Source organism: Hyperoodon ampullatus, assembly GCF_949752795.1.
Source record: "Hyperoodon ampullatus genome assembly, chromosome: 4".
Lineage (NCBI taxonomy): Eukaryota > Metazoa > Chordata > Mammalia > Artiodactyla > Ziphiidae > Hyperoodon > Hyperoodon ampullatus.
In genome coordinates, this window is record NC_136917.1 from 99,502,485 (window position 1) to 99,525,044 (window position 22,560).

Genomic DNA, 22,560 nt, shown 5'->3' on the forward strand with positions numbered 1-22,560 from the left:
CTTCAGTGTGCATGAGAACCACATGGGGCACATGTTGGAGAAACACGTGCAGCTCTGCCCACAAGAACTGAATCATATCCTGGAGGATCAGGCTTGGCGATTTCAACAAATTGCCCATTAAAACTGGGGAATTACTGCTTTCAAAGTTCAAAGAGTACTTCTTCCTTCTATGGAGTTGGCTCTTTGCTTCGAAGCTGGGTTGCTTTTCCTTTTTATTCTTCCCTTCTTTTTTCTCTCCCTCCTATTTCAACCAGGACATAGTTGAAAACATTACCTTAGATGACTAAGTACCAGCTGTAATATGTTAATTTTATTGAGGGATTTCTTGGATGTATTTAACACTCCTTGCCCTTTAGGTGCTCAATAAGTAATTTTTGGTTGACTGATTATCAATTATTCAGCTAATTATTTAGATACATCCTATTAGAAAAATCATTAACAAAGGAAATAACAAATTAAACAAACCACATAATTTTTCAATGGCCTCCTATTTCTCTCTTTAAATGTTCCAAATACCCAGACCAATGTGCTTTCATCATCAGTAAATTAGGAAGCAGAACTAAAGAAGGACTTTAATTAGCATATATAGTATTCATCCCAGAGAGTGGATGATGTCTACAATTATAGTAATTAATACTAGTTATTAGAACATAGGAGAAGACCAGTGTGCATGTACCTAGAACTTTTAAAGCAGGGGCGGGGGGTGGTGGTCTCACACTTGAGTGCGTATCAGAACCCCGTCCCGGGAGGGCTGGTTAAACCAGAGCAGTGGGCCCGGTATCCAGAGCTGATGATTCCGTTGGTCTGGGATGGGGCTAAAGAATCTGAATTTCTAACAAGTTCCTGGGTGACACTGATGCCACTGCTCTGTGGACCATACTTGGAGAGCTTTGCTATACAGAGGAAGGAAACTTTAACCAGAACAGCAAGTTACTCAGAAACTATGTTGGGGAGCATTAACGCTAGTGCTTTTCAAAGTTTGTTTGTTTTAGTTGTGGAATTCTACTTGTTCCCCAATGAGTTCCCCAAAACTTTGATTTAAAAACTAAGTTTAGTATTAGCTATCTTAAGTGGATTAAATCTTTTTTGTTTGTGGAATATACTTTTTTTCCATTCAGACCCCCAACACCCCCCCCCGACCACCCCCCTCACACAGAGCAGTGCTTTTAGTACATGGGGGCCTGGTATACTGTCTGGAAACCGTAGATAAGAAAACTGAGGCCCAGAGAGGGAGCAATGTGCCCAAGTCACATAGTCAGAAATTGCTAGAAAGATGCAAGTAGACGTTTATGCTAAGCCCTTGTCTTTTCTCCTGCTGGTAGCCTAAGTTTTATATCTTCCCCCTTTACCTTATAATTTTATTTCAAGTTCCTATTTTTCACACTCAGACTAAATATTTATCTGTTTCATGACTATGTAGCTGGTCAAATCACAGCTGAATTAAGAAGTCTCTTTTTAAAAGAGTACCATTTTAACAAAAATAAATTGAAAAAAAATCACTTTAAAAAATGATATTTGGTTAGTATGTTTTTAAAACCCAACCTTTGTTTTCCTTTTAGCCTTTTATACAGGTCACCTTAATTTCCACAATCACTAGCCCTGTTTTTGTTAAGAAGTATTCTCCCCTCCTCCACCCCCCAACCCTTAGCTTCCCAAGTCGTTTTGGGACTGTTCCTCCAGGTTATAGAAAAGCATTTGGTAACAACTAGTGGCACTAGGTAAAGCCTCCATTAAGTTCATTCTGTTTCTGTGAAAGCATGAAGGATCCCATGGAAAGCATTCCTTCGCATCTTAAAAGTAAAATTCTTGTTCTCCTGTGAAAAACGAGAGGAGGAGAGAGCAAGTAAGGGTTTCAGACCTGGTACCATTCAAGAACCTAACTCGGCATTGCTAACCAAAGTTGCTATGTAACCTACATTGTACCCAACTGTTATTTGATGAGTGCAGTGTATGACATGTGCTGCTAGAGTGTGTAGGAAATGTCATTAAGTACATCCATCTGCAAGCTGGAATGTTGTAAGTTTGAATACATGTGCTTATATGACAGAGAAGTAGAAGGTGATGTCATGTATTAGCCACGTAGGAAAATGTAGACCGAATGTCATTTCAAATATAAGCAACTCACCTAACTGAAGAGTACCCTTTAGCAACATTGTACTTAAATCATGACTACTTTAAAACCTCTGGGAGAGTCTCTGCCCTAAAGACCAATATTGGAAGAAGCTCAGGAATAAAGGTCAGAAATACTGAGTTCTGGTCCCATATCCATCATTTATTAGCCCAGCCACTTGGAGCCTCAAATTCCTCATCAGTAAAATGGAAATAGCAGGACTTGCCTTCCTACTTCATAGGGTTTTAGTAGAAACCAAATTATGTAATGTATATATAGGCACTTTCAAAGTCTAAAGCGCTATATAAATGGGTTGTTTCTAACTCCTTAGTCTTCGCTAAGGTAATTATTTCTTCTTGCCAAAAATTTGTTTTCCTTCTTTGCCACTCATACCCCTTAACAAAAGTTTCAGATGCATAGTTGACAACCTGATTCTCTAGAGTCTGCTGTTGTAGTCTCAAGAGCAGCAGTAGTCAGATAGATAGATAGGCACTGAAATCGATTGCTGTATTATATAAAATAAGTAGCATGAAATCTTAGAACCAAAAAAAAAAAACTTGAAAATTATTTGGTGCAATGAATTCTAAACAATTATTTTAATCTGAGAAATCCTTGGTTCAAACAAAATCAATGTGGAAACCCAGTGTACTGATATAAAACAGATGGGAGCAGAGGGGCCTCACTGAAGTGGGGTATGGAGTCCTGTGGAAGTTACAGGTGCTCCATGTAACCCTGGCTTCTCTTCAGAACACAGGTGACACTGTTCTTGGGCTCACAGAGGTGAGGGATGTGTAGGCAAAGTTCTGCATTGATATTAATAAGGCAGAGCTACCAAGAAGTGGTGTTTAAAATTTGCTGATCACCAAGGCAGGGAAATATGCAATGTGATTTAGAAAGATTTCCATGGACATGTTCAAATATTAAAAGTATTATCGGGCTTCCCTGGTGGCGCAGTGGTTGAGAGTCTGCCTGCTGATGCAGGGGACACGGGTTCATGCCCCGGTCCGGGAAGATCCCACATGCCGCAGAGCGGCTGGGCCCGTGAGCCATGGCCGATGAGTCTGTGCGTCCGGAGCCTGTGCTCCACAACGGGAGAGGCCACAGCAGTGAGAGGCCCGCGTACCGCAAAAAAAATAAATAAATAAATAAAATAATAATAAAAGTATTATCTTTTGAAGAATATAGTTTTCATTTTCCTAATAAGCATCCTGAAACGCATGACTTTTGATAGATAAAAAATGGCTATGCCATTATTATGGTATGGGGAAAAAGTAAGAATTCAAAGTGGGACAGGGAGTTATACAAAATAGACTATCACTTTAGTGTGGAAAGAATTAGACCAAAAGTAGAGCTAATCCATAATTTAGAAGTGGAGTACTCTGAGGTTGAGAGAAACATTGAATTTCTTCATGAAATCACTATAAGTGAAGAAAACGTGCTTGACAACATTAAAAAAAATAGCAATTTTTATAATACTCCTTGGTTCTGAATCCAGATTGAAAAGATCTTTAACATTTTAGCTACTTTCTCTGGCTTGTTTTATATGCTATTTAGTTCAAGAGATTATATGGCATTTTTAGACTTGCTGATTTTTAAAAATTCTGAGTTTGTTCACTGGCTTGAGTACTGTGACTTAGAATTGAGCAATTAAAAGTTATTAAAGAAAATGTTCAAATACTAGAGAACTAAATCCAGAAACATACCTGCCAATATAAATCACATATGTAATTTTTAAAATTTGTGATGCAAGTTTCAAGCATAAGCAGGCTATCTCGGGAGGGCATATTGACTTTTCTCTGTTCTGTGGTACCTTAAGTAGTTTTTTAGAGAGCTGAAACTCAGTTATCTCTTATTGTGGCAATAAAGAAGTTTTTTAATTGTCTTAATAGAACTTAAAACTAATCTTAGAACTAAAAACCGACTGTAAAATCCACTTGTAACACGAAAAAAGATTTTCAAAAACTGTTACTGACAAATGCTAGATGTGTTTATTATGATTTTTCATAATAAAAACTTTGAAGTAGCAGAAAAACTGTTACTAATTAAAAATTACATATCACAGTGTGGATGAGGCCTTTTGTATTTATATTTATTTATACATATTTAGACAGGCATATTTGACATATATGCAAATACTCTGTGATATTCTTAAAATGTAATTTTAAGAGTTGTAAAAGTAGACTTTATTTTGAGCACACACCTCTTTTACACAACAACCTTAAATTTATGAGATAATTTAATATTTATCAATAATTATATAATAAATGACTAATAATCTATTAATTGTTTTTATTTTCAAAAATTGTAACTGCCTATTTTTTATTTTTGAAAAACTATAACAGAGGAAAGGGTAATGCCAAATGTGGTATTTTGGTTTAAAACACAGTAATCTAATTCTGTTTTCCTTTGCCACAAGTTTCAGACCCAAAGTTTACGTCTGTCAGACGTACACAGAAAACCACATCTTTGGAGAGGAATAGTCAGCATCACATTGATTGAGGGGCGAGACCTCAAGGCGATGGATTCAAATGGGTTGAGTGACCCCTATGTGAAGTTCCGGCTTGGGCATCAGAAGTACAAGAGCAAGGTGACCTATCTCTTTTGTGTTCCCATCAGTGCTTGGAAGGCAGTGGTTGGTTAACAGCCATGCTCTGAGACATGAAAACACTAGACACTTTTTTAATGCTTTACAGAACTACTTTTCAACATCATGTCAGGCAACAGTACTAACAATTGTATTGCATTTCTTACTTTATGTACTATGTGACCTTTGGTAAACTATTTCTCTATGTCTCAGTTTCTTCACCTATCACACGGAATAATACTAGGAACTATCTCTTTAAAAAAAAAAACAAAAAACCCGGAGCAAACCTAAGTCAATACCTGGCACATAAAGTGCTCAGAAAATGTTGGCTACTATTATTACTGCATCTAGTACTAGTGCAAGTACTACAAATAGCACTATTTGACATGTATGAAAAATCTTTGTGCATTACTCTGAACCATTTTTTCAAACTGAGTTGCACCAATGCAGATTGCAAGGTTTTAAAAATTTACTTAGAAAACAGAGGGCCAAGGTCCTGCTGCCACTACAGCAGTGTGCCATGGCACAAGTTACTTTGCCTCTCCATACCCCCATTTCCCCATCTGTGAGAATGAGAATTAAAATAATACCTACCTGGGGCTTCCCTGGTGGCGCAGTGGTTGGGGGTCCGCCTGCCGATGCAGGGGACGCGGGTTCGTGCCCCGGTCCAGGAGGATCCCACATGCCGCGGAGCGGCTGGGCCCGTGAGCCATGGCCGCTGAGCCTGCGCGTCCGGAGCCCGTGCTCCGCAACGGGAGAGGCCACAACGGTGAGAGGCCCGCGTACCGGGAAAAAATAAAAATAAAAAAAATAATACCTACCTAAAAAGTTATTGAGAAGATTGAATCCTATATGTCATGCATGTAAAGGGCTTAGAATATTGCTTTGCCCATAATAAATACTCAATAAATGGTAGTAGCGGAAGAAAGAGGAAGAGTAGCAGCAGTAGTAAGTATATTATGTAATAACACTTGTATTATTAGTAATAACATATTATATTAAATATTCATATCACTATCATATTATTAACAGAAATAATAATAATTAGTAAAGGTCATAGTAGTCATGGTTATATAGTGATAGTTACATTTATCTGTGTTGCATCCACATACAGCCTCTTTAATGGTCAGCTTCTATAGCTGGTATTCATTGACAGCTTGGGTCAACTGATTACACCCATCTTGTATTAGAAATATCACAGAGGTGATTTCTTAGCAGGCTGATTGGTTACCTTCTTAAGTGCCCACATCGAAGGGGAAGGCATCACTTCTGACCTATAGGAAATCATATAGGGAAGACAATCCTAAAAAAGAAAACTGAAAGCTTAAGTTCTTTTTTGGCCAGATAAGTAAGACGGACCACTCCCCAAAATACTGAGGGAGTTCATCTGAACCCAATTATGAGACATTTGAATTGTCATACCATCCATCCAGTGCCGTCTTTTTTTTTCTGCCATGGGTTTAATAATAACATTTTAAAGAAACTACTGATCCCAAAAATAGGTACCTGTGACCACTTCTATCTTGTCTTTTATCAATTAACATTATTTCCATGTTCTGGTAGGCTTAAAACATTACTTATTTTTATAGTTCTGCTCTTTAGGTATGAAATATGAAACCCAGCTATGGACATGTGTCTCTCTTTGCTCTTTCTTTCCATGATCTATTGCTGATTAATTTCAGATTATGAACTTTAAAAATTGTGATTCATTTGCGTTACCTTTGCACATAACATACTTCATTGCTTTCAAAGTCTTTACATCTGAAGATCTGTCTCTCATACGTTAAAAAGAGAAAAGGCCGCTACATGCCCTCCTGCTAAAAAGAAAGAGTAGGGAAACAAATATGAATGTGGTCTAACTCAATGGTGAATGGAATTTTAAAACACATCAGTATGAGTCACTTGATTCATTGATTCCACCAGGTGTCTTATCTGAATACTTGAAGTTACAAAATTGCACGTCAGATAAGATATCTTTATGTGACATGGAGATTATACACACACATATTCATATTAATTCACAAACATTTTTGGCATAATGTTTTGGGGAAAGAGATCTGAAGCTCTAATAAAAGACTTGAGTTAGAGTCTAGCTACTAAATCCTAGTGACTGTAGGTGGGTCACTTAAACCTCAGGTCTCAGTTTCTCCATGTATAAAATTGGGATGATACATCAGTGCTATAATTTTAAGGTAAAAGTTTGCCTGACCACCCCCAAATTACTTTTTTTTTCCTCTTTCTCCCACAGAACTTCATTGTCCGTTTTCTTCATTATTCAGCTCGCAATTCTTATGTGTGTGGGAAGTGAGGGAAAAAAACTCTGGGAATCCTCATCTTCCTTTATTATAAGATGACAGACTACGAGTTATATCTGTGTATTAACTGGTTATGTAAAATAAATGCTAGTATCTGAGTGAGCTATTTCACTTACAGACTCTTTGCCTTTTCTATGTAGTTCATATCTGTTATCTGTTACTCAAAATAATGAGAGGGTGCCTGTTGGTTTTCAGGACACATTCTTTTGGGCTCTCTTATACAAAATGTAGTAAAGATCCTGAGATCTAATGACTTATTTCCGTCATTTCTAGAAGCTCACATGCTTTTCTAGATAGTACATAAACTTTGATTTATGTCTAAAGTTAAATTTTTTAAGACTGATATTGAGGAGATGGTAATGACTTTTTGGTTTTCCAGATTATGCCAAAAACTTTGAATCCTCAGTGGAGAGAACAATTTGATTTTCATCTCTATGAAGAAAGAGGCGGAATCATTGATATCACTGCATGGGACAAAGACGCTGGGAAAAGAGATGACTTTATTGGCAGGTTTGTACAATTTGGTATTTTTGGATCACCCTAGACAGGATGAACTTTGTTGTAAGTCTGGTATTATAATTGATCTTTACTGTTTTGAAGCAAGGGATCTTATCATGGTAAGGCAATGCTTGGGTGAACTGAAAAATAGATTTGAAAACTGACCAGTAGGTGGCAGTTTTGACCAGTTGATGGACAGGCTATCTGAATTTGATATCCAGAAATTTTCTCCAGATGTCAGGAACATTGTGCATAAAAGTTACAGGAGTTGAGAAAGAGGAATCTCATTTGATATAAGATACTTAAAAGGAACAAAGAACATATTCATAGTCTGCAAAGTGATCTGAGATAATATTACTTTTCATAAAGCATATTGTGACCGCAAAATGCATTGTTTCATACAACTCCCTGCAAGGTAGAGAATCTTGATAATCTCCTAGGAGTTCATAAATCTCCCAGGAGTTCAAGTTTCAGTGAAGGAAGTGTGTAAGTGAGGCAGATCCAGGTTAATCTGATAATGTAGTGAAGAAAAGAGTATTCTGAAGCTTACATGACATCTCTGCACAAAGACAAGGTTATTTTGAATGATTGCTTGAATTATATGAATTGTTTTCTTACTTTAAAGCCTATTTTAATATTTTCAATAGTTACATATGTGTCCTTATAGCAAAACACATTGAAACCTGCCAATACTGAAATAAAGCACGGTGTACGGAAGAATTTGTTAGTTTAGAAAATTCTTTCTTCATCATAGTTGACATGATTTCCAAGTCTCTAAACATACAGCCTGAAGAAATGCATACATACTAATAATAATAAAGGGTATTTTACACTAAAAAAGCAAAAATAGGAATCCAACCCAATATATTTGTCTCTTTGGCTTTCGTTATTCTAAGAAATATGTTTTAAACAATGGTTTTTTTCTCTTCATAGTATTATAAAGTGAGAGGTCACAGATCAGCTTTAGTTAACCTTTAATATTTTACTTATAAAATGAAATGAGAAAAACACCACTGCAAGCTAATGCTGTATTACATTTCAATCCTTTTTAGAGGACAAGCTTTCACTGCATATTTTTTCCCTCTAGTAAAATACTATTTTCAGTGTTTTCTTAAAGTTCTACCTTGCTCTCTTTGGGATATACCACCGGCTTAAGTATCAGTATAGATCTGTTAATACACTGAATACATTTTATTATATATATATGTCTGTTTCCATCTTCCTCAATAAGCTATGAGCTCTCTCAAGTAGATGCTTTCTAGATATTCCTTGAATAATTAATTCATTTTCATAATTTATAGCAACATTAGCTCTATTTGGTGACCACAAGGAAATCAGAATGGCTGTCATATGTAACTTGCTACCTCAGTCTCATTACTTTGTATTCAAACTTGCTTATCATAGTAAAATAACGAAGTAGCTGATGAAATGTACTGGCTTATTGTACTTCTGGGTCCACATTACATGAAGTCCTTCTTATTCTTTTTTCCATTTTTTTCCATAATGACAAATACCCTTTTACGTATTTTTCTTTCTTTGAAAAGCATCTCCAAATTTGGAAATTATGAAAATTTCTCAGCCCATTTTGTACTGACCTTTCCCTTTTCCTCACTTGATAATATTACAAATTCTTCAAGGGCGTGCCTAATTATTTTAAGAAATTTTTGGCAGAGAGGTGGACTTGTTTATCTTACTTCATCTCGTTTCTATGGGTTTGTCCATATTTAGCGAATTTTGAGAGAACAGTGATAAGTGGCTTGTGTGAAGATCACAGTGATTGCTCTAGACAACTGGGGGAGCTGAGAAGGTTTATGAAGTTTGGAAAAAGAGAAGAAATCCATTTTTGGAGCTTCTGGGTTGGTGAACATGTGCAGGTGCTGGGGGAGTGCTGTGCCCTGAGAGGGCATGGAAGCTCCACACCCCTTACACATACCTAACCCTGTGCATTTCTTCCATCCAGACATTCCTGAGTTATATCCTTTCATAATAAACTAGTAATCTAGTTGGAAGTGTATCCTCCCTTCTTATTTTTTTAGCTGTTGGAGGTGTTTACCACCTGCATATAGTTTCTGGCTTGGGCTTTGCCTGGGTTGTTGGATGAGTTCTTTATGCCCGTGGCTATTACCCAGGAGAACCTTGCAAGCAGGATCAAGAAGCCCTGGGCTCCAGCACCCTCATTGCTTTGATGGGCAAATCTGTGTGCTCTGCTTCCCAGTATCTTGGTTGGATTAAAACTGGCTTGGATGGTGAGTCCAAATACTACCATTAAAGAGTTATAGGGATTTCTAAACCTCTCATTTATTTTGAATGACTTACTTTTATTTCCAGTTACATTTTTTCCTAAATATAATAAAAACTTATCTGGCATCAGCCTCACTAAAAAACATTCGCTTTTGGTCATATGCCAAATATAATTGCCTAAGAAAGCAATTTGAGCCAAAAAGTTTTAGAGTAAACAAGAGCACAGGTAGACAAGAAGACTCCTAGGACAGCTTTTGAGTATCAGTTTAAACCATTTTACACAGTAAAGGGATTTATTGTTGAATTTTGAGATAAGCAAAGTGGACAATACAAAATTGTTGTACACTTTGCTAATTTAACAAAGATGCCTGTTGCAGAAAAAGGAAATGACCCTGGCAAATATCATCATTTCCAAGCTACGTGATGGCCAGATAGCAGCAGAAACTCTTGGTATCTGACTTTATACTTACTAAATTGTACTTTACACACATCCTGCCACTGAAGAACAATATATTATTAGATCTAAGTGGTGGGCAAGAGAGTTGCATGTGTTTATGTCAAGGTTGTATGGTAACAGTGGAAATAATGCAGATTATAATAGAATCCCTTGGTCCTAGGATAGTTTAGAAGAGAATAGTTACCTTCTAATTAAATTTGAGTTCTAAGATTAAAGTGACAGGAGTAAAACTGTCATCAGGGTCTTCTGTATTCTTTTTTTTTCTCAATTTTTGACTTTTATTTATTTTGTATACAGCAGGTTCTTATTAGTCATCAATTTTATACACATCAGTGTATACATGTCAATCCCAATCGCCCAATTCATCACACCACCATCCCCACCCCCCCACCACTTTCCCCCCTTGGTGTCCATACGTTTGTTCTCTACATCTGTATCTCTATTTCTGCCCTGCAAACCAGTTCATCTGTACCATTTTTCTAGGTTCCACATATATGCGTTAATATGATATTTGTTTTTCTCTTTCTGACTTACTTCACTCTGTATGACAGCCTCCAGATCCATCCACGTCTCTGCAAATGACCCAATTTTGTTCCCTTTTATGGCTGAGTAATATTCCATTCTATATATGTACAACATCTTCTTTATCCATTCATCTATCGATGGGCATTTAGGTTGCTTCCATGTCCTGGCTATTGTAAATAGAGCTGTAGTGAACACTGTGGTACATGACTCTTTCTGAATTCTTCTGCAAGCTGTTGTTGCAACATTCTCTGTTGTATTAACTTTTTTTAATAAATTAATTTTATTGAAACATACTTTGCATGTAACATGTAAATTTAAGGTGTACAATGTATTGTTTTAATAGATTTATATATTATAACATGATTGCCATCATAGCTATAGTTAGCACCTCTATCACATCACATAATTATCTTTTTGTGTGTGTGTGGTGGGAATAATTAAGATATGCCTCTATTCACTTAGAAATTAGAGACTTCTGGGAGTTGATTGGTGGCTGGTGAATAAATTTAAAGTTAGCCATAGAGGGTAACTCTCCCATCAATGTCTAATAATGGTTTTTAAGGATCCTGTCTGAATTAGTCCCAAATTTGGAACACGTGAATGGATTAGATTATCTACACACACTAGTGTACTGTGTTATAGTTTTTTTATTATTCACTTTATTTTCCAGTTTGGGTCACATATACTGATTTTTTTTTCTTTTTTCTTTTTTTTTAACATCTTTATTGGAGTATAATTGCTTTACAATGGTGTGTGAATTTCTGCTTTATAACAAAGTGAATCAGCTATACATATACATATATCCCCATATCTCCTCCCACTTGCTTCTCCCTCCCACCCTGCCTATCCCACCCTTCGAGGTGGTCACAAAGCACCGAGCTGATCTCCCTGTGCTGTGTGGCTGCTTCCCACTAGCTATCCATTTTACATTTGGTAGTGTATATAAGTCCATGCCACTCTCTCACTTCATGCCAGCTTACCCTTCCCCCTCCCCGGGTCCTCAAGTCCATTCTCTATATCTGCATCTTTATTCCTATCCTGCCCCTAGGTTCATCAGAACCATTTTTTTTCTTTTAAGATTCCATATGTATATGTTAGCATACAGTATTTGTTTTACTCTTTCTGACTTACTTCACTCTGTATGACAGTCTCTAGGTCCATGCACCTCACTACAAATAATTGTTTCCTTTCTTTTTATGGCTGAGTAATATTCTATTGGATATATGTGCCACATCTTCTTTATCCATTCACCTGTCGATGGACACATGGTTGCTTCCATGTCCTGGCTATTGTAAATAGAGCTGCAATGAACATTGTGGTACATGACTTTTTGAATTATGGTTTTCTCAGGGTATATGCCTAGTAGTGTGATTACTGGGTCATATGGTAGTTCTACTTTTAGTTTTCTAAAAAAACTCCATACTGTTCTCCATAGTGGCTGTATCAATTTACATTCTCACAAACAATGCAAGAGGGTTGCCTTTTCTCCACACCCTCTCCAGCATTTACTGTTTGTAGATTTTGTGATGATGACCATTCTGACTGGTGTGAGGTGATACCTCATTGTAGTTTTGATTTGCATGTCTCTAATTATTAGTGATGTTGAGCACTCTTTCATGTGTTTTTTGGCAATCTGTATATCTTTGGAGAAATGTCTATTTAGGTCTTCTGCCCATTTTTGGATTGGGTTGTTTGTTTTTTTGATATTGAGCTGCATGAGCTGCTTGTAAATTTTGGAGATTAATCCTTTGTCAGTTGCTTCATTTGCAAATATTTTCTCCCATGCTGAGGGTTGTCTTTTCATCTTGTTTATGGTTTCCTTTGCTATGCAAAAGCTTTTAAGTTTCATTAGGTCTCATTTGTTTATTTTTCTTTTTATTTCCATTTCTCTAGGAGGTGGGTCAAAAAGGATCTTGCTGTGATTTACGTCATAGAGTGTTCTGCCTATGTTTTCCTCTAAGTGTTTTATAGTCTCTGGCCTTACACTTAGGTCTTTAATCCATTTTATTTTTGTGTATGGTGTTAGGAAGTGTTCCAATTTCATTCTTTTACATGTAGCTGTACAGTTTTCCCAGCACCACTTATTGAAGAGGCTGTCTTTTCTCCATTGTATATTCTTGCCTCCTTTATCAAAAATAAGGTGACCATATGTGCCCGGGTTTATCTCTGGGCTTTCTATCCTGTTCCATTGATCTATATTTCTGTTTTTGTGCCAGAACCATACTGCCTTGATTACTGTAGCTTTGTAGTAGAGTCTGAAGTCAGGAAACCTGATTCCTCCACCACCGTTTTTCTTTCTCAAGATTGCTTTGGCTATTCAGGGTTTTTCATGTTTCCGTACAAATTGTGAAATTTTTTTGTTCTCATTCTGTGAAAAATGCAATTGGTAGTTTCATAGGGATTGCATTGAATCTGTAGATTGCTTTGGGTGCTATAGTCATTTTCACAATGTTGATCCTTCCAATCCAAGAACATGGTATATCTCTCATCTGTTTGTATCATCTTTAATTTCTTTCATCAGTGTCTTATAGTTGTCTGCCTACAGGTCTTTTGTCTCCTTAGGTAGGTTTATTCCTAGGTATTTTATTCTTTTTGTTACAGTGGTAAATGGGAGTGTTTCCTTAATTTCTCTTTCAGAATTTTCATCATTAGTGTATAGGAATGAAAGAGATTTCTGGGCATTAATTTTGTATCCTGCTACTCTACCAAATTCGTTGACTAACTCTAGTAGTTTTCTGGTAGAGTCTTTAAGGATTCACTATATATAATATCATGTCATCTGCAAACAGTGACAGCTTTATTTCTTCTTTTCTGATTTGGATTCCTTTTATTTCTTTTTCTTCTCTGATTGCTGTGGCTAAAACTTCCAAAACTATTTTGAATAATGGTGGTGAGAGTGGACAACCTTGTCTTATTCCTGGTCTTAGAGGAAATGGTTTCAGTTTTTTACCATTGAGAACGATGTTGGCTGTGGGTTTGTCATATATGGTCTATATTATGTTGAGGTAAGTTACCTCTATGCCTACTTTCTGGAGGGTTTTTATCATAAATGTGTGTTGAATTTTGTCGAAAGCTTTTTCTGCATCTATTGAGATGATCATATAGTTTTTCTCCTTCAATTTGTTAATATGGTTTATCACATTGATCTATTTGCATATATTGAAGAATCCTTGCATTCCTGGAATAAACCCCACTTGATCATGGTGTATGATCCCTTTAATGTGCTGTTGCATTCTGTTTGCTAGTATTTTGTTGAGGATTTTTGCATCTATGTTCATCAGTGATATTGGCCTGTAGTTTTGTTTCTTTGTGACATCTTTGTCTGGTTTTGGTATCAGTGTGATGGTGGCCTCATAGAATGAGTTTGGGAGTGTTCCTCCCTCTGCTATATTTTGGAAGAGTTTGAGAAGGATAGGTGTTAGCTATTCTCTAAATGTTTGATAGAATTCGCCTGTGAAGCCCTCTCATCCTGGGCTTTTGTTTGTTGGAAGATTTTTAATCACAGTCTCAATTTCAGTGCTTGTGATTGGTGTGTTTATATTTTCTATTTCTTCCTGCTTCAGCCTCGAAGGTTGTGCTTTTCTAAGAAGTTGTCCATTTCTTCCAGGTTGTCCATTTTTTTGGCATAGAGTTGCTCGTAGTAATCTCTCATGATCCTTTGTATTTGTGCAGTGTCAGTTGTTACTTCTCCTTTTTCATTTCTAATTCTATTGATTTGAGTCTTCTCCCTTTTTTTCTTGATGAGTCTGGCTAATGGTTTATCAATTTTGTTTATCTTCTCAAAGAACCAGCTTTTAGTTTTACTGACCTTTTCTATCGTTTCTTTAATTTCTTTTTCATTTATTTCTGATCTGATCTTAATTTCTTTTCTTCTGCTAACTTTGGGGTTTTTTGTTCTTCTTTCTCTAATTGCTTTAGGTGTAAGGTTAGGTTGTTTATTTGAGATGTGTCTTGTTTCTTGAGGTAGGATTGTATTGCTATAAACTTCCCTCTTAGAACTGCTTTTGCTGCATCCCATAGGTTTGGGGTGGTCGTGCTTTCATTGTCATTTGTTTCTAGGAATTTTTTGATTTCCTCTTCGATTTCTTCAGTGATCTCTTGGTTATATAGTAGTGTATTGTTTAGCCTCCATTTTTAAATTTTTTTACAGACTCTTTTCCTGTAATTGATATCTAGTCTCATAGCGTTGTGGTCAGAAAAGATACTTGATATGAATTCAATTTTCTTAAATTTACCAAGGCTTGATTTGTGACTTAAGTTCTGATCTATCCTGAAGAATTTTCCATGAGCACTTGAGAAGAAAGTGTATTCTGCTGTTTTTGGATGGAATGTCCTAAAAATATCAATTAAATCCATCTTGTTTAATGTATCATTTAAAGCTTGTGTTTCCTTATTTATTTTCATTTTGGATGATCTGTCCATTGGTGAAAGTGGGGTGTTAAAGTCCCCTACTATGATTGTGTTGCCCCTATTATGGCTGTTAGCATTTGCCTTACATATTGCAGTGCTCCTATGTTGGGTGCATAAATATTTATAATTGTTATATCTTCTTCTTGGATTGATACCTTGATCATTATATAGTCTCCTTCTTTGTCTCTTGTAATATTCTTTATTTTAAAGTCTATGTTGTCTGACATGAGAATTCCTACTCCAGCTTTCTTTTGATTTCCATTTGCCTGGAATATCTTTTTCCATCCCCTCACTTTCAGTCTGTACGTGTCCCTATATCTGAAGTGGGTCTCTTGTAGACAACATATTTACGGGTCTTATTTTTGTATCCATTCAGCCTGTCTTTGTCTTTTCGTTGGAGCATTTAATCCATTTACATTTACGGTAGTTATCGATATGTATGGTCCTATTACCACTTTCTTAATTGTTTTGGGTTTGTTATTGTAGGTCTTTTCCTGCTCTGTGTTTCCTGCCTAGAGAAGTTCCTTCAGCATTTGTGGTAAAGCTGGTTTGGTGGTGCTGAATTCTCTTAGCTTTTGCTTCTCTTTGAAGGTTTTTATTTCTCTTTCGAATCTGATTGAGATCCTTGCTGGGTAGAGTTTTCTTGGTCGTAGGTTTTTTCCCTTTCATCACTTTAAATATGTCCTGCCACTCCCTTCTGGCTTGCAGAGTTTCTGCTGAAAGATAAGCTGTTAACCTTATGGGAGTTCCCTAGTATGTTATTTGTTGTTTTTCCCTTGCTGCTTTTAATATTTTTTCTTTGTATTTAATTTTTGATATTTTGATTAATATGTGTCTTGGCGTGTTTCTCCTTGGATTTATCCTGTATGGGACTCTCTGTGCTTCCTGGACTTGAATAACTATTTCCTTTCCCATATAAGGGAAGTTTTCAACTATAATCTCTTCAAAGATTTTCTCAGTCCCTTTGTTTTTTTCTTCTTTTTCTGGGACCCCTATAATTCAAATGTTGGTGCATTTAATGTCCCAGAGGTCTCTGAGACTGTCCTCAATTCTTTTCATTCTTTTTTCTTTATTTTGCTCTGTGGTAGTTATTTCCGTTCTTACTTATCCGTTCTTCTGCCTCAAGTTATTCTGCTATTGATTCCTCCTAGAGAATTTTTAATTTCATTTATTGTGTTGTTCATCACTGTTTGCTCTTTAGTTCTTCTAGGTCCTTGTTAAACGTTTCTTGTATTTCCTCCATTCTATTTCCAAGATTTTTGGATCATCTTTACTATCATTACTCTGAATTCTTTTTCAGGTAGACTGCCTATATCCTCTTCATTTGTTTGGTCTGGTGGGTTTTTACCTTGCTCCTTCATCTGCTGTGTGTTTCTCTGTCTTCTCATTTTGCTAAGCTTACTGTGTTTGGGGTCTCCTTTTCATAAACTACAGGTTTGTAGTTCCCACTGTTTTTGGTGTCTGCCCCAGTGAGTAAGATTGGTTCAGTGTGTTGTGTAGGCTTCCTGGTGGAGGGGACTGGTGCCTGTGTTCTGGTGGTTGAGGCTGGATCTTGTCTTTCTGGTGGGCAGGAGTGCATCCAGTGCTGTGTTTTGGGGTGTCTGTGACCTTATTATGATTTTAGTCAGCCTCTCTGCTAATGGGTGGTGTTGTGTTCCTGTCTTGCTAGTTGTTTGGCATAGGGTGGCCAGCACTGTAGCTTGCTGGTCGTTGAATGGAGCTGGGTCTTAGTGTTGAAATGGAGATCTCAGGGAGAGCTTTTGATGTTTGATATTACATGGAGCCGGGAGGTCTCTGGTGGACCAATGTCCTGAACTTTGTTTTCCCACCTCAGAGGCACAGGCCTGACACCCGGCCAGAGCAGCAAGACCCTGTCAGCCACATGGCTCAGAAGAAAAGGGAGAAAAAAGGAAAGAAAGAAAGAAAAAAAGAAAAGAAAATAAAGTTATTAAAAAATATTATTAAAAATAAAAAATTAAAAAGTAATTTAAAAAAGGAAAGAAAGAAGAGAGCAACCAAACTAAAAAATGAATCCACCAATGAAACCAAATGCTAAAACTATACTAAAAACAAAACAAAACAAAACGGGCAGACAGAACCCTAGAACAAATGGTAAAAGTAAAGCTAAACAGGCAAAATCACACAAAGTCCACTGCCTCAATTTTGGGATGATTCGTTGTCTATTCAGGTATTCCACAGATGCAGGGTACATCAAGTTGATTGTGGAGATTTAATCCGCTGCTCCTGAGGCTGCTGGGAGAAATTTCCCTTTCTCGTCTTTGTTCGCACAGCTCCCTGGGTTCAGCTTTCGATTTGGCCCCGCCTCTGCGTGTAGGTCGCCTGAGGGAGCCTGTTCTCCGATCAGACAGGACGGGGTTAAAGGAGCAGCTGATTCGGGGGCTCTGGCTCACTCAGGCTGGGGGGAGGGAGGGGTACGGAGTGCGGGGCAAGCCTGCGTCGGCAGAGGCCGGCGTGACATTGCAACAGCCTGAGGCGCGCCGTGCATTCTCCCCGGGAAGTTGTCCCTGGATCACGGGACCCTGGCAGTGGCGGGCTGCACAGGCTCCCCGGAAGGCGGGTGTGGAGAGCAACCTGTACTTGCACACAGGCTTCTTGGTGGTGGCAGCAGCAGCCTTAGCGTCTCATGCCAGTCTCGGGTCCGCGCTGTTAGCCGCTGCTCGCGCCTGTCTCTGGAGCTCCTTTAAGCGGCGCTCTTAATCCCCTCTCCTCGCGCACCAGGAAACAAAGAGGGAAGAAAAAGTCTCTTGCCTCTTCGGCAGGTCCAGACTTTCCCCCGGACTCCCTCCTGGCTAGCTGTGGCACACTAACCCCTTCAGGCTGTGTTCACGCCGCCAGTCCTCTCCCTGCGCTCCGACGGAAGCCCGAGCCTCGGCTCCCAGCCCCGTCTGCCCCGGCGGGTGAGCAGACAAGCCTCCCGGCCTGGTGAGTGCTGGTCGGCACTGATCCTCTATGTGGGAATCTCTCCGCTTTGCCCTCCGCACCCCTGTTGCTGTGCTTTCCTCCGTGGCTCCGAAGCTTCCCCCCTCTGCCCCCCGCAGTCTCCGCCCACGAAGGGGCTTCCTAGTGTGTGGAAACCTTTCCTCCTTCACGGCTCCCTCCCACTGGTGCAGGTCCCGTCCCTATTCTTTTGTCTCTGTTTTTTCTTTTTTCTTTTGCCCTACCCAGGTACGTGGGGAGTTTCTTGGCTTTTGGGAAGTCTGAGGTCTTCTGGCAGCGTACAGTAGATGTTCTGTAGGAGTTGTTCCACGTGTAGATGTATTTCTGATGTATCTGTGGGAAGGTGATCTCCGCGTCTTACTCCTCCGCCATCTTGAAGGTCTCCCACATATAATGATTTTTGAAATGCGTTTTTGTAAGTGTATACTCTATAACAGGGCTTTGTTTGTTTGTTTATTACAAAGATAAGACTGGCTATGAATGAAAGAGCCACTTGCAAATCTGGGGTGTCAACACACTGCAAACTATTTTTACACTGAACAGTACCCACTCCCATTCTCACTTTATCCCACGTAGTCAGGCTTTTGCCCCAACAAACTGCTCTTGTCAAGGTCACCTGTGACCACCACGTTGCTAAATTCAATGGCCAGTGTTTAACCTACATCTTACCTGATCCAGCAGCCGCGCTGGGCTTGGCTGTTAGCTTCCTTCCTTAAAACAGGTTTTTTCAGTTGGCTTCCAGAACAGAGGGCTCTGTTTTCCTCTTACCTCATCACATGCTCTTTCTTCATCTCCCCCGCAGATTTTTCCTCGTTTGCCTCCTGATTTAATTCTGGAGACCATTAGAGCTCACTCCCTGGGCATCTTCTCTGTCTATCCCTGCCCCCATGGTGCCTTCACCCACTCTTGTGCTTTCCATACCACCTAAGATTGACAACGACAAACATACAGATCCACTCCTTAACTCCACGTCCAACTGCCTGCTTGAAGTCTCCATTTGGACGTCTAATAGGCTTCTCCAATTTAGCAGGTCCAAAGCCAGACTTCTCACCCTCAGCGCCCCAAATCTGCTCCTCCGTCAGGATTCTCTCTCGTTCGTTGCTAACACCAAAAATCTTGGAGTCATTTTTTATTCTTTTCTTTCATTCTCATCAAATTCATTCAGCAACTTGAAAACTTCTCCTTCAGAATATAGTCAGAAATCACCCTTATCATCTCAATCATTCTGTTTCCTGTTGAAGCCACCATCAGTTTCATGTGGGCAGTGGCAAGAGCCTCCTGTTCTCCTTCCTTCCACATAACATCAACAAAATAATTTAACTCCTCTGCTCGAAGCCCTGTAGTTGTTTCCCATCTCAGTCTGTGTACAACCAGTGTCCTCATAGAGCCCTCTGATGCTCCTGGTGATCTGGCCCTGCGACCCCTCTGCCCTGAACTTCTGCTACTTTGCCCCTCCCTCCCTCTGCTCTGTCCCAGCCTCTTTGCTGTTCCTCAGGTGCATCATATACCTTCCCACCTCAGGATCTTTCCCTCCATCTGTGACACTCTTTCTTCAGGCGTCCACCTGCCTTGCTTCTTTACCTTCTTTAGGTCTATGCACAAATGTCACATCAGGGAGACAGCCATACCAACCCTATTGAAAATCGAAACTTCTTTTCCTTGACATTACGTTTCTTCTATCCTGCTTTGTTTTCTCCATCCAAATAATCACCATTTGACATACTGTGCATTTCACTTACTTATTTTATCATGTATTTTCCATCACTTGAATGTGAGCTTCATGAAGGCAGGGGTTTTTGAGTGCTTTGTTCATTGTGGCATCCTCAATACCTATTAAAGTATGTGGCAAGTAATAGGTGCTTAATAAATACTTGCTGGATTTAAATTTAAATACCTGAAGTTTGACTGAATACTGGAAATTATGGCTCTTCCTTCTCTAAATAAATATAGCATTTGACACCTGATGTTAATGCAAAGGCAATTAGAACGGCATGCCTTAGTGGAAAGTACAAAGTTTCAGTATAATTAAGAAAGATATTTGTATATAATTCAAAAGGGAGAATTAATGGGTTAAAATGTCTAAGTGTCTGAGTAATCTTTGTACTTAAAAAATACTGAACGGTTGCATTTGAATAAAAAGTAGCCTATGCATTTACCAAGATACTTATAACTTTTTCACCATTATAATATCAAGTGAGTTAATGCCATCTGGTTGTTAAATTTTACACAAAAATAAATTTACCATGAATGGAAAGAAACAATAATAATAGTGCTTTACACTGTATAGGGCACTATTATTACATACATTAGTTCAATATTAGGGGGTAACAAGGATACTTCATATTGTACCAATTTTGCCGGTGCAAAAAGTGAGGCAGGTTTAGAGGTCTAGCAAAAAAGGAGGTTTAGAGATTGTTCATCTAGTGTGAATTTGGGGTGATTGATCTGAGACTCAAATCCAGGACTCCTGATTTTAAAGTCCATGCCCCTTTCACCTCAGTCTGGTGTTCAGTATGTTCTGAAGCCATTAAGGGCTCGATAAAGTGCCAAGAAGTCAGTAAACCCACTTGGGTGGTGTGCACCGTACTGCAAGTTTGAACAACAAATTTTACCTGTCGCTGAACTACAGATTTCAAGGAAAGGTGAAATAATGTTAATCTGCATGTAATTATTTAACTTTCTGATTACCTGCATTTTGGCAGGCAAGACGGACTGCCACCTTTACGATAATCAGCTAATAAATCCTCCTGATTGTTACACTTTTATGCAGAGCAGTAATCTGAACAAATTGTCTGCTGACAGCTGTGGTAAATTGCCAAGAATGAGTGCTGTCAGAAAACAAGTTGTTTTTATGAACGTGCAGAGTAAGTAAATCCCATGTCAAGCAATTTCATTCAGTCGAGTTATTTGCAATCCAATATAGCAAGATTTATAGCCTTATTTATTAGTGTGCAAAATGCTTTTTTATCTTTAAAGTGGCATTGATTTGGAGCACATATATTTTAGGTTAGTGGATTACTACTAACTTTATTTGTTGCATTGTGATCAGGGCCGAGGCATTGGTACTGCCCATGACAATAAAGTGCTATAGATGTAAACTTCAGTAGAGAGTTCTATTTCAACACAATTTTTATTACTAATATAGAAGAAAAAGTTACACCAAATGGGCAAGTTCCGGGTGAAGAACAAATGCTTTCAACCATAAAATAAATCTATGACTCTATATTTAATGCCAAAGGAAAGAGAATGTGGAATGAGTACCTCCTATGTACTATACATAGTACATGTATGTCTGTCCAGGTATAGTGTGGTAAATGAGGAAAACAGCCTTTGACTTTGCATGTTAACTAAATGTTTTCTTAAAGTTGAAGGTCATTGCGTTTGAGCATTTGACACTAGACTCTGATTTGCAGTGTTTCTTATTTGTGATATAAATACTACGATGATTGTTCTACTTCCTATGTAAATAAGAGTAGGAGCAATCCTGCCTCATTATTAATTTGAAAGCACAAAGATAACTAGTGAGAAAATTCTAAACTGAAGAGAGTGTTTAACGAAATCTTTCTATTTCACCATTTTTCTTACTAAGGATTGAGTGAAATATTTTATTTGGGAAAGAGACAGTATTTCAGTAAAGAATGTCATTGATTCTTGTCTTGGTTTTTCCTAAACTCAACCTAAGCCAAATATATTAAGATTTTAATCCATTTTCTTTCATGGCTTACTATTTTTTCTTCTGAAGATTTTCTCAGAAAGTTTATACTCACTGCAGTATTTTGTCTACGATAAGCATTTCCAAAGACAGTTTCCATGCACCATGCAGTTTCCAAAGACAGTGTGTATATTAAATAGCTTACCTTCGAGGCAATGAATGGGGAAGCTCCCAAGTTTGTAGAAGTATGCTCTGATAAAGCCGTCTCCCCAAAGACAGTTGGACAGTGACAGTTGCTGACAACAGAAAGGCAATAACTGCATTAGCAGTTAGTAATGTCAGAGGTGGCATGTACACTGCATAATCATGAAACTTGAAAACACATTAGTGGTTACCTATTGAATTCTTTAAAATGCAAAGATTCTAAAGAATTATGTATCATATTGATTTATAATATAAGATCTTATACTATGTGTTTGTTTTACTAACGTAAAGTAGCTCTCATGCAGTAAATCTCAAAAAACTTCCTAATTTTATCGTTAAATTTGGTCCAAATTAGTAAAATGTGTTTTTAGAAATGACCCCCCCACCAAAGAAATTCTATAGAGGCTTGTCTTCCTGTCCTGAAGGCTTCATTTTTAAATGTCCTCTTATTATGATGGCTTTGTAATATCATGAGCTAGTACTTCAGGGCACAAAACACACTTAGAAGTTCCTTGTTAGAGGAGATGTAAATTTTTGTTGCAGATATTCTTCCTGATAATTTTAAGTTGAATTTTGTTTGAATTCTTGCTAGATCTGATTATGCCA

The 22,560-nt window shown here is 38.1% G+C and overlaps 1 protein-coding gene across 16 annotated transcripts in view; it reads left to right on the forward strand.

The window, feature by feature from the left end:
* Positions 1 to 22,560, forward strand: part of MCTP1 (multiple C2 and transmembrane domain containing 1) — a gene marked incomplete at both ends in the record, with an annotated part of 539,514 nt that overhangs the window by 318,502 nt on the left and 198,452 nt on the right. For 14 of the 16 annotated variants that reach the window (XM_079702735.1, XM_079702743.1, XM_079702744.1 and 11 more), the window contains 2 exons: positions 4,527 to 4,697; positions 7,389 to 7,519. The exons of 1 other annotated variant lie outside the window; for it this stretch is intronic. In XM_079702735.1, coding sequence (XP_079558861.1) covers positions 4,527 to 4,697; positions 7,389 to 7,519 — 302 coding nt within the window. The remainder of the gene's footprint in view (positions 1 to 4,526; positions 4,698 to 7,388; positions 7,520 to 22,560) is intronic. One more of the 16 variants, XM_079702736.1, reaches the window with a different exon arrangement.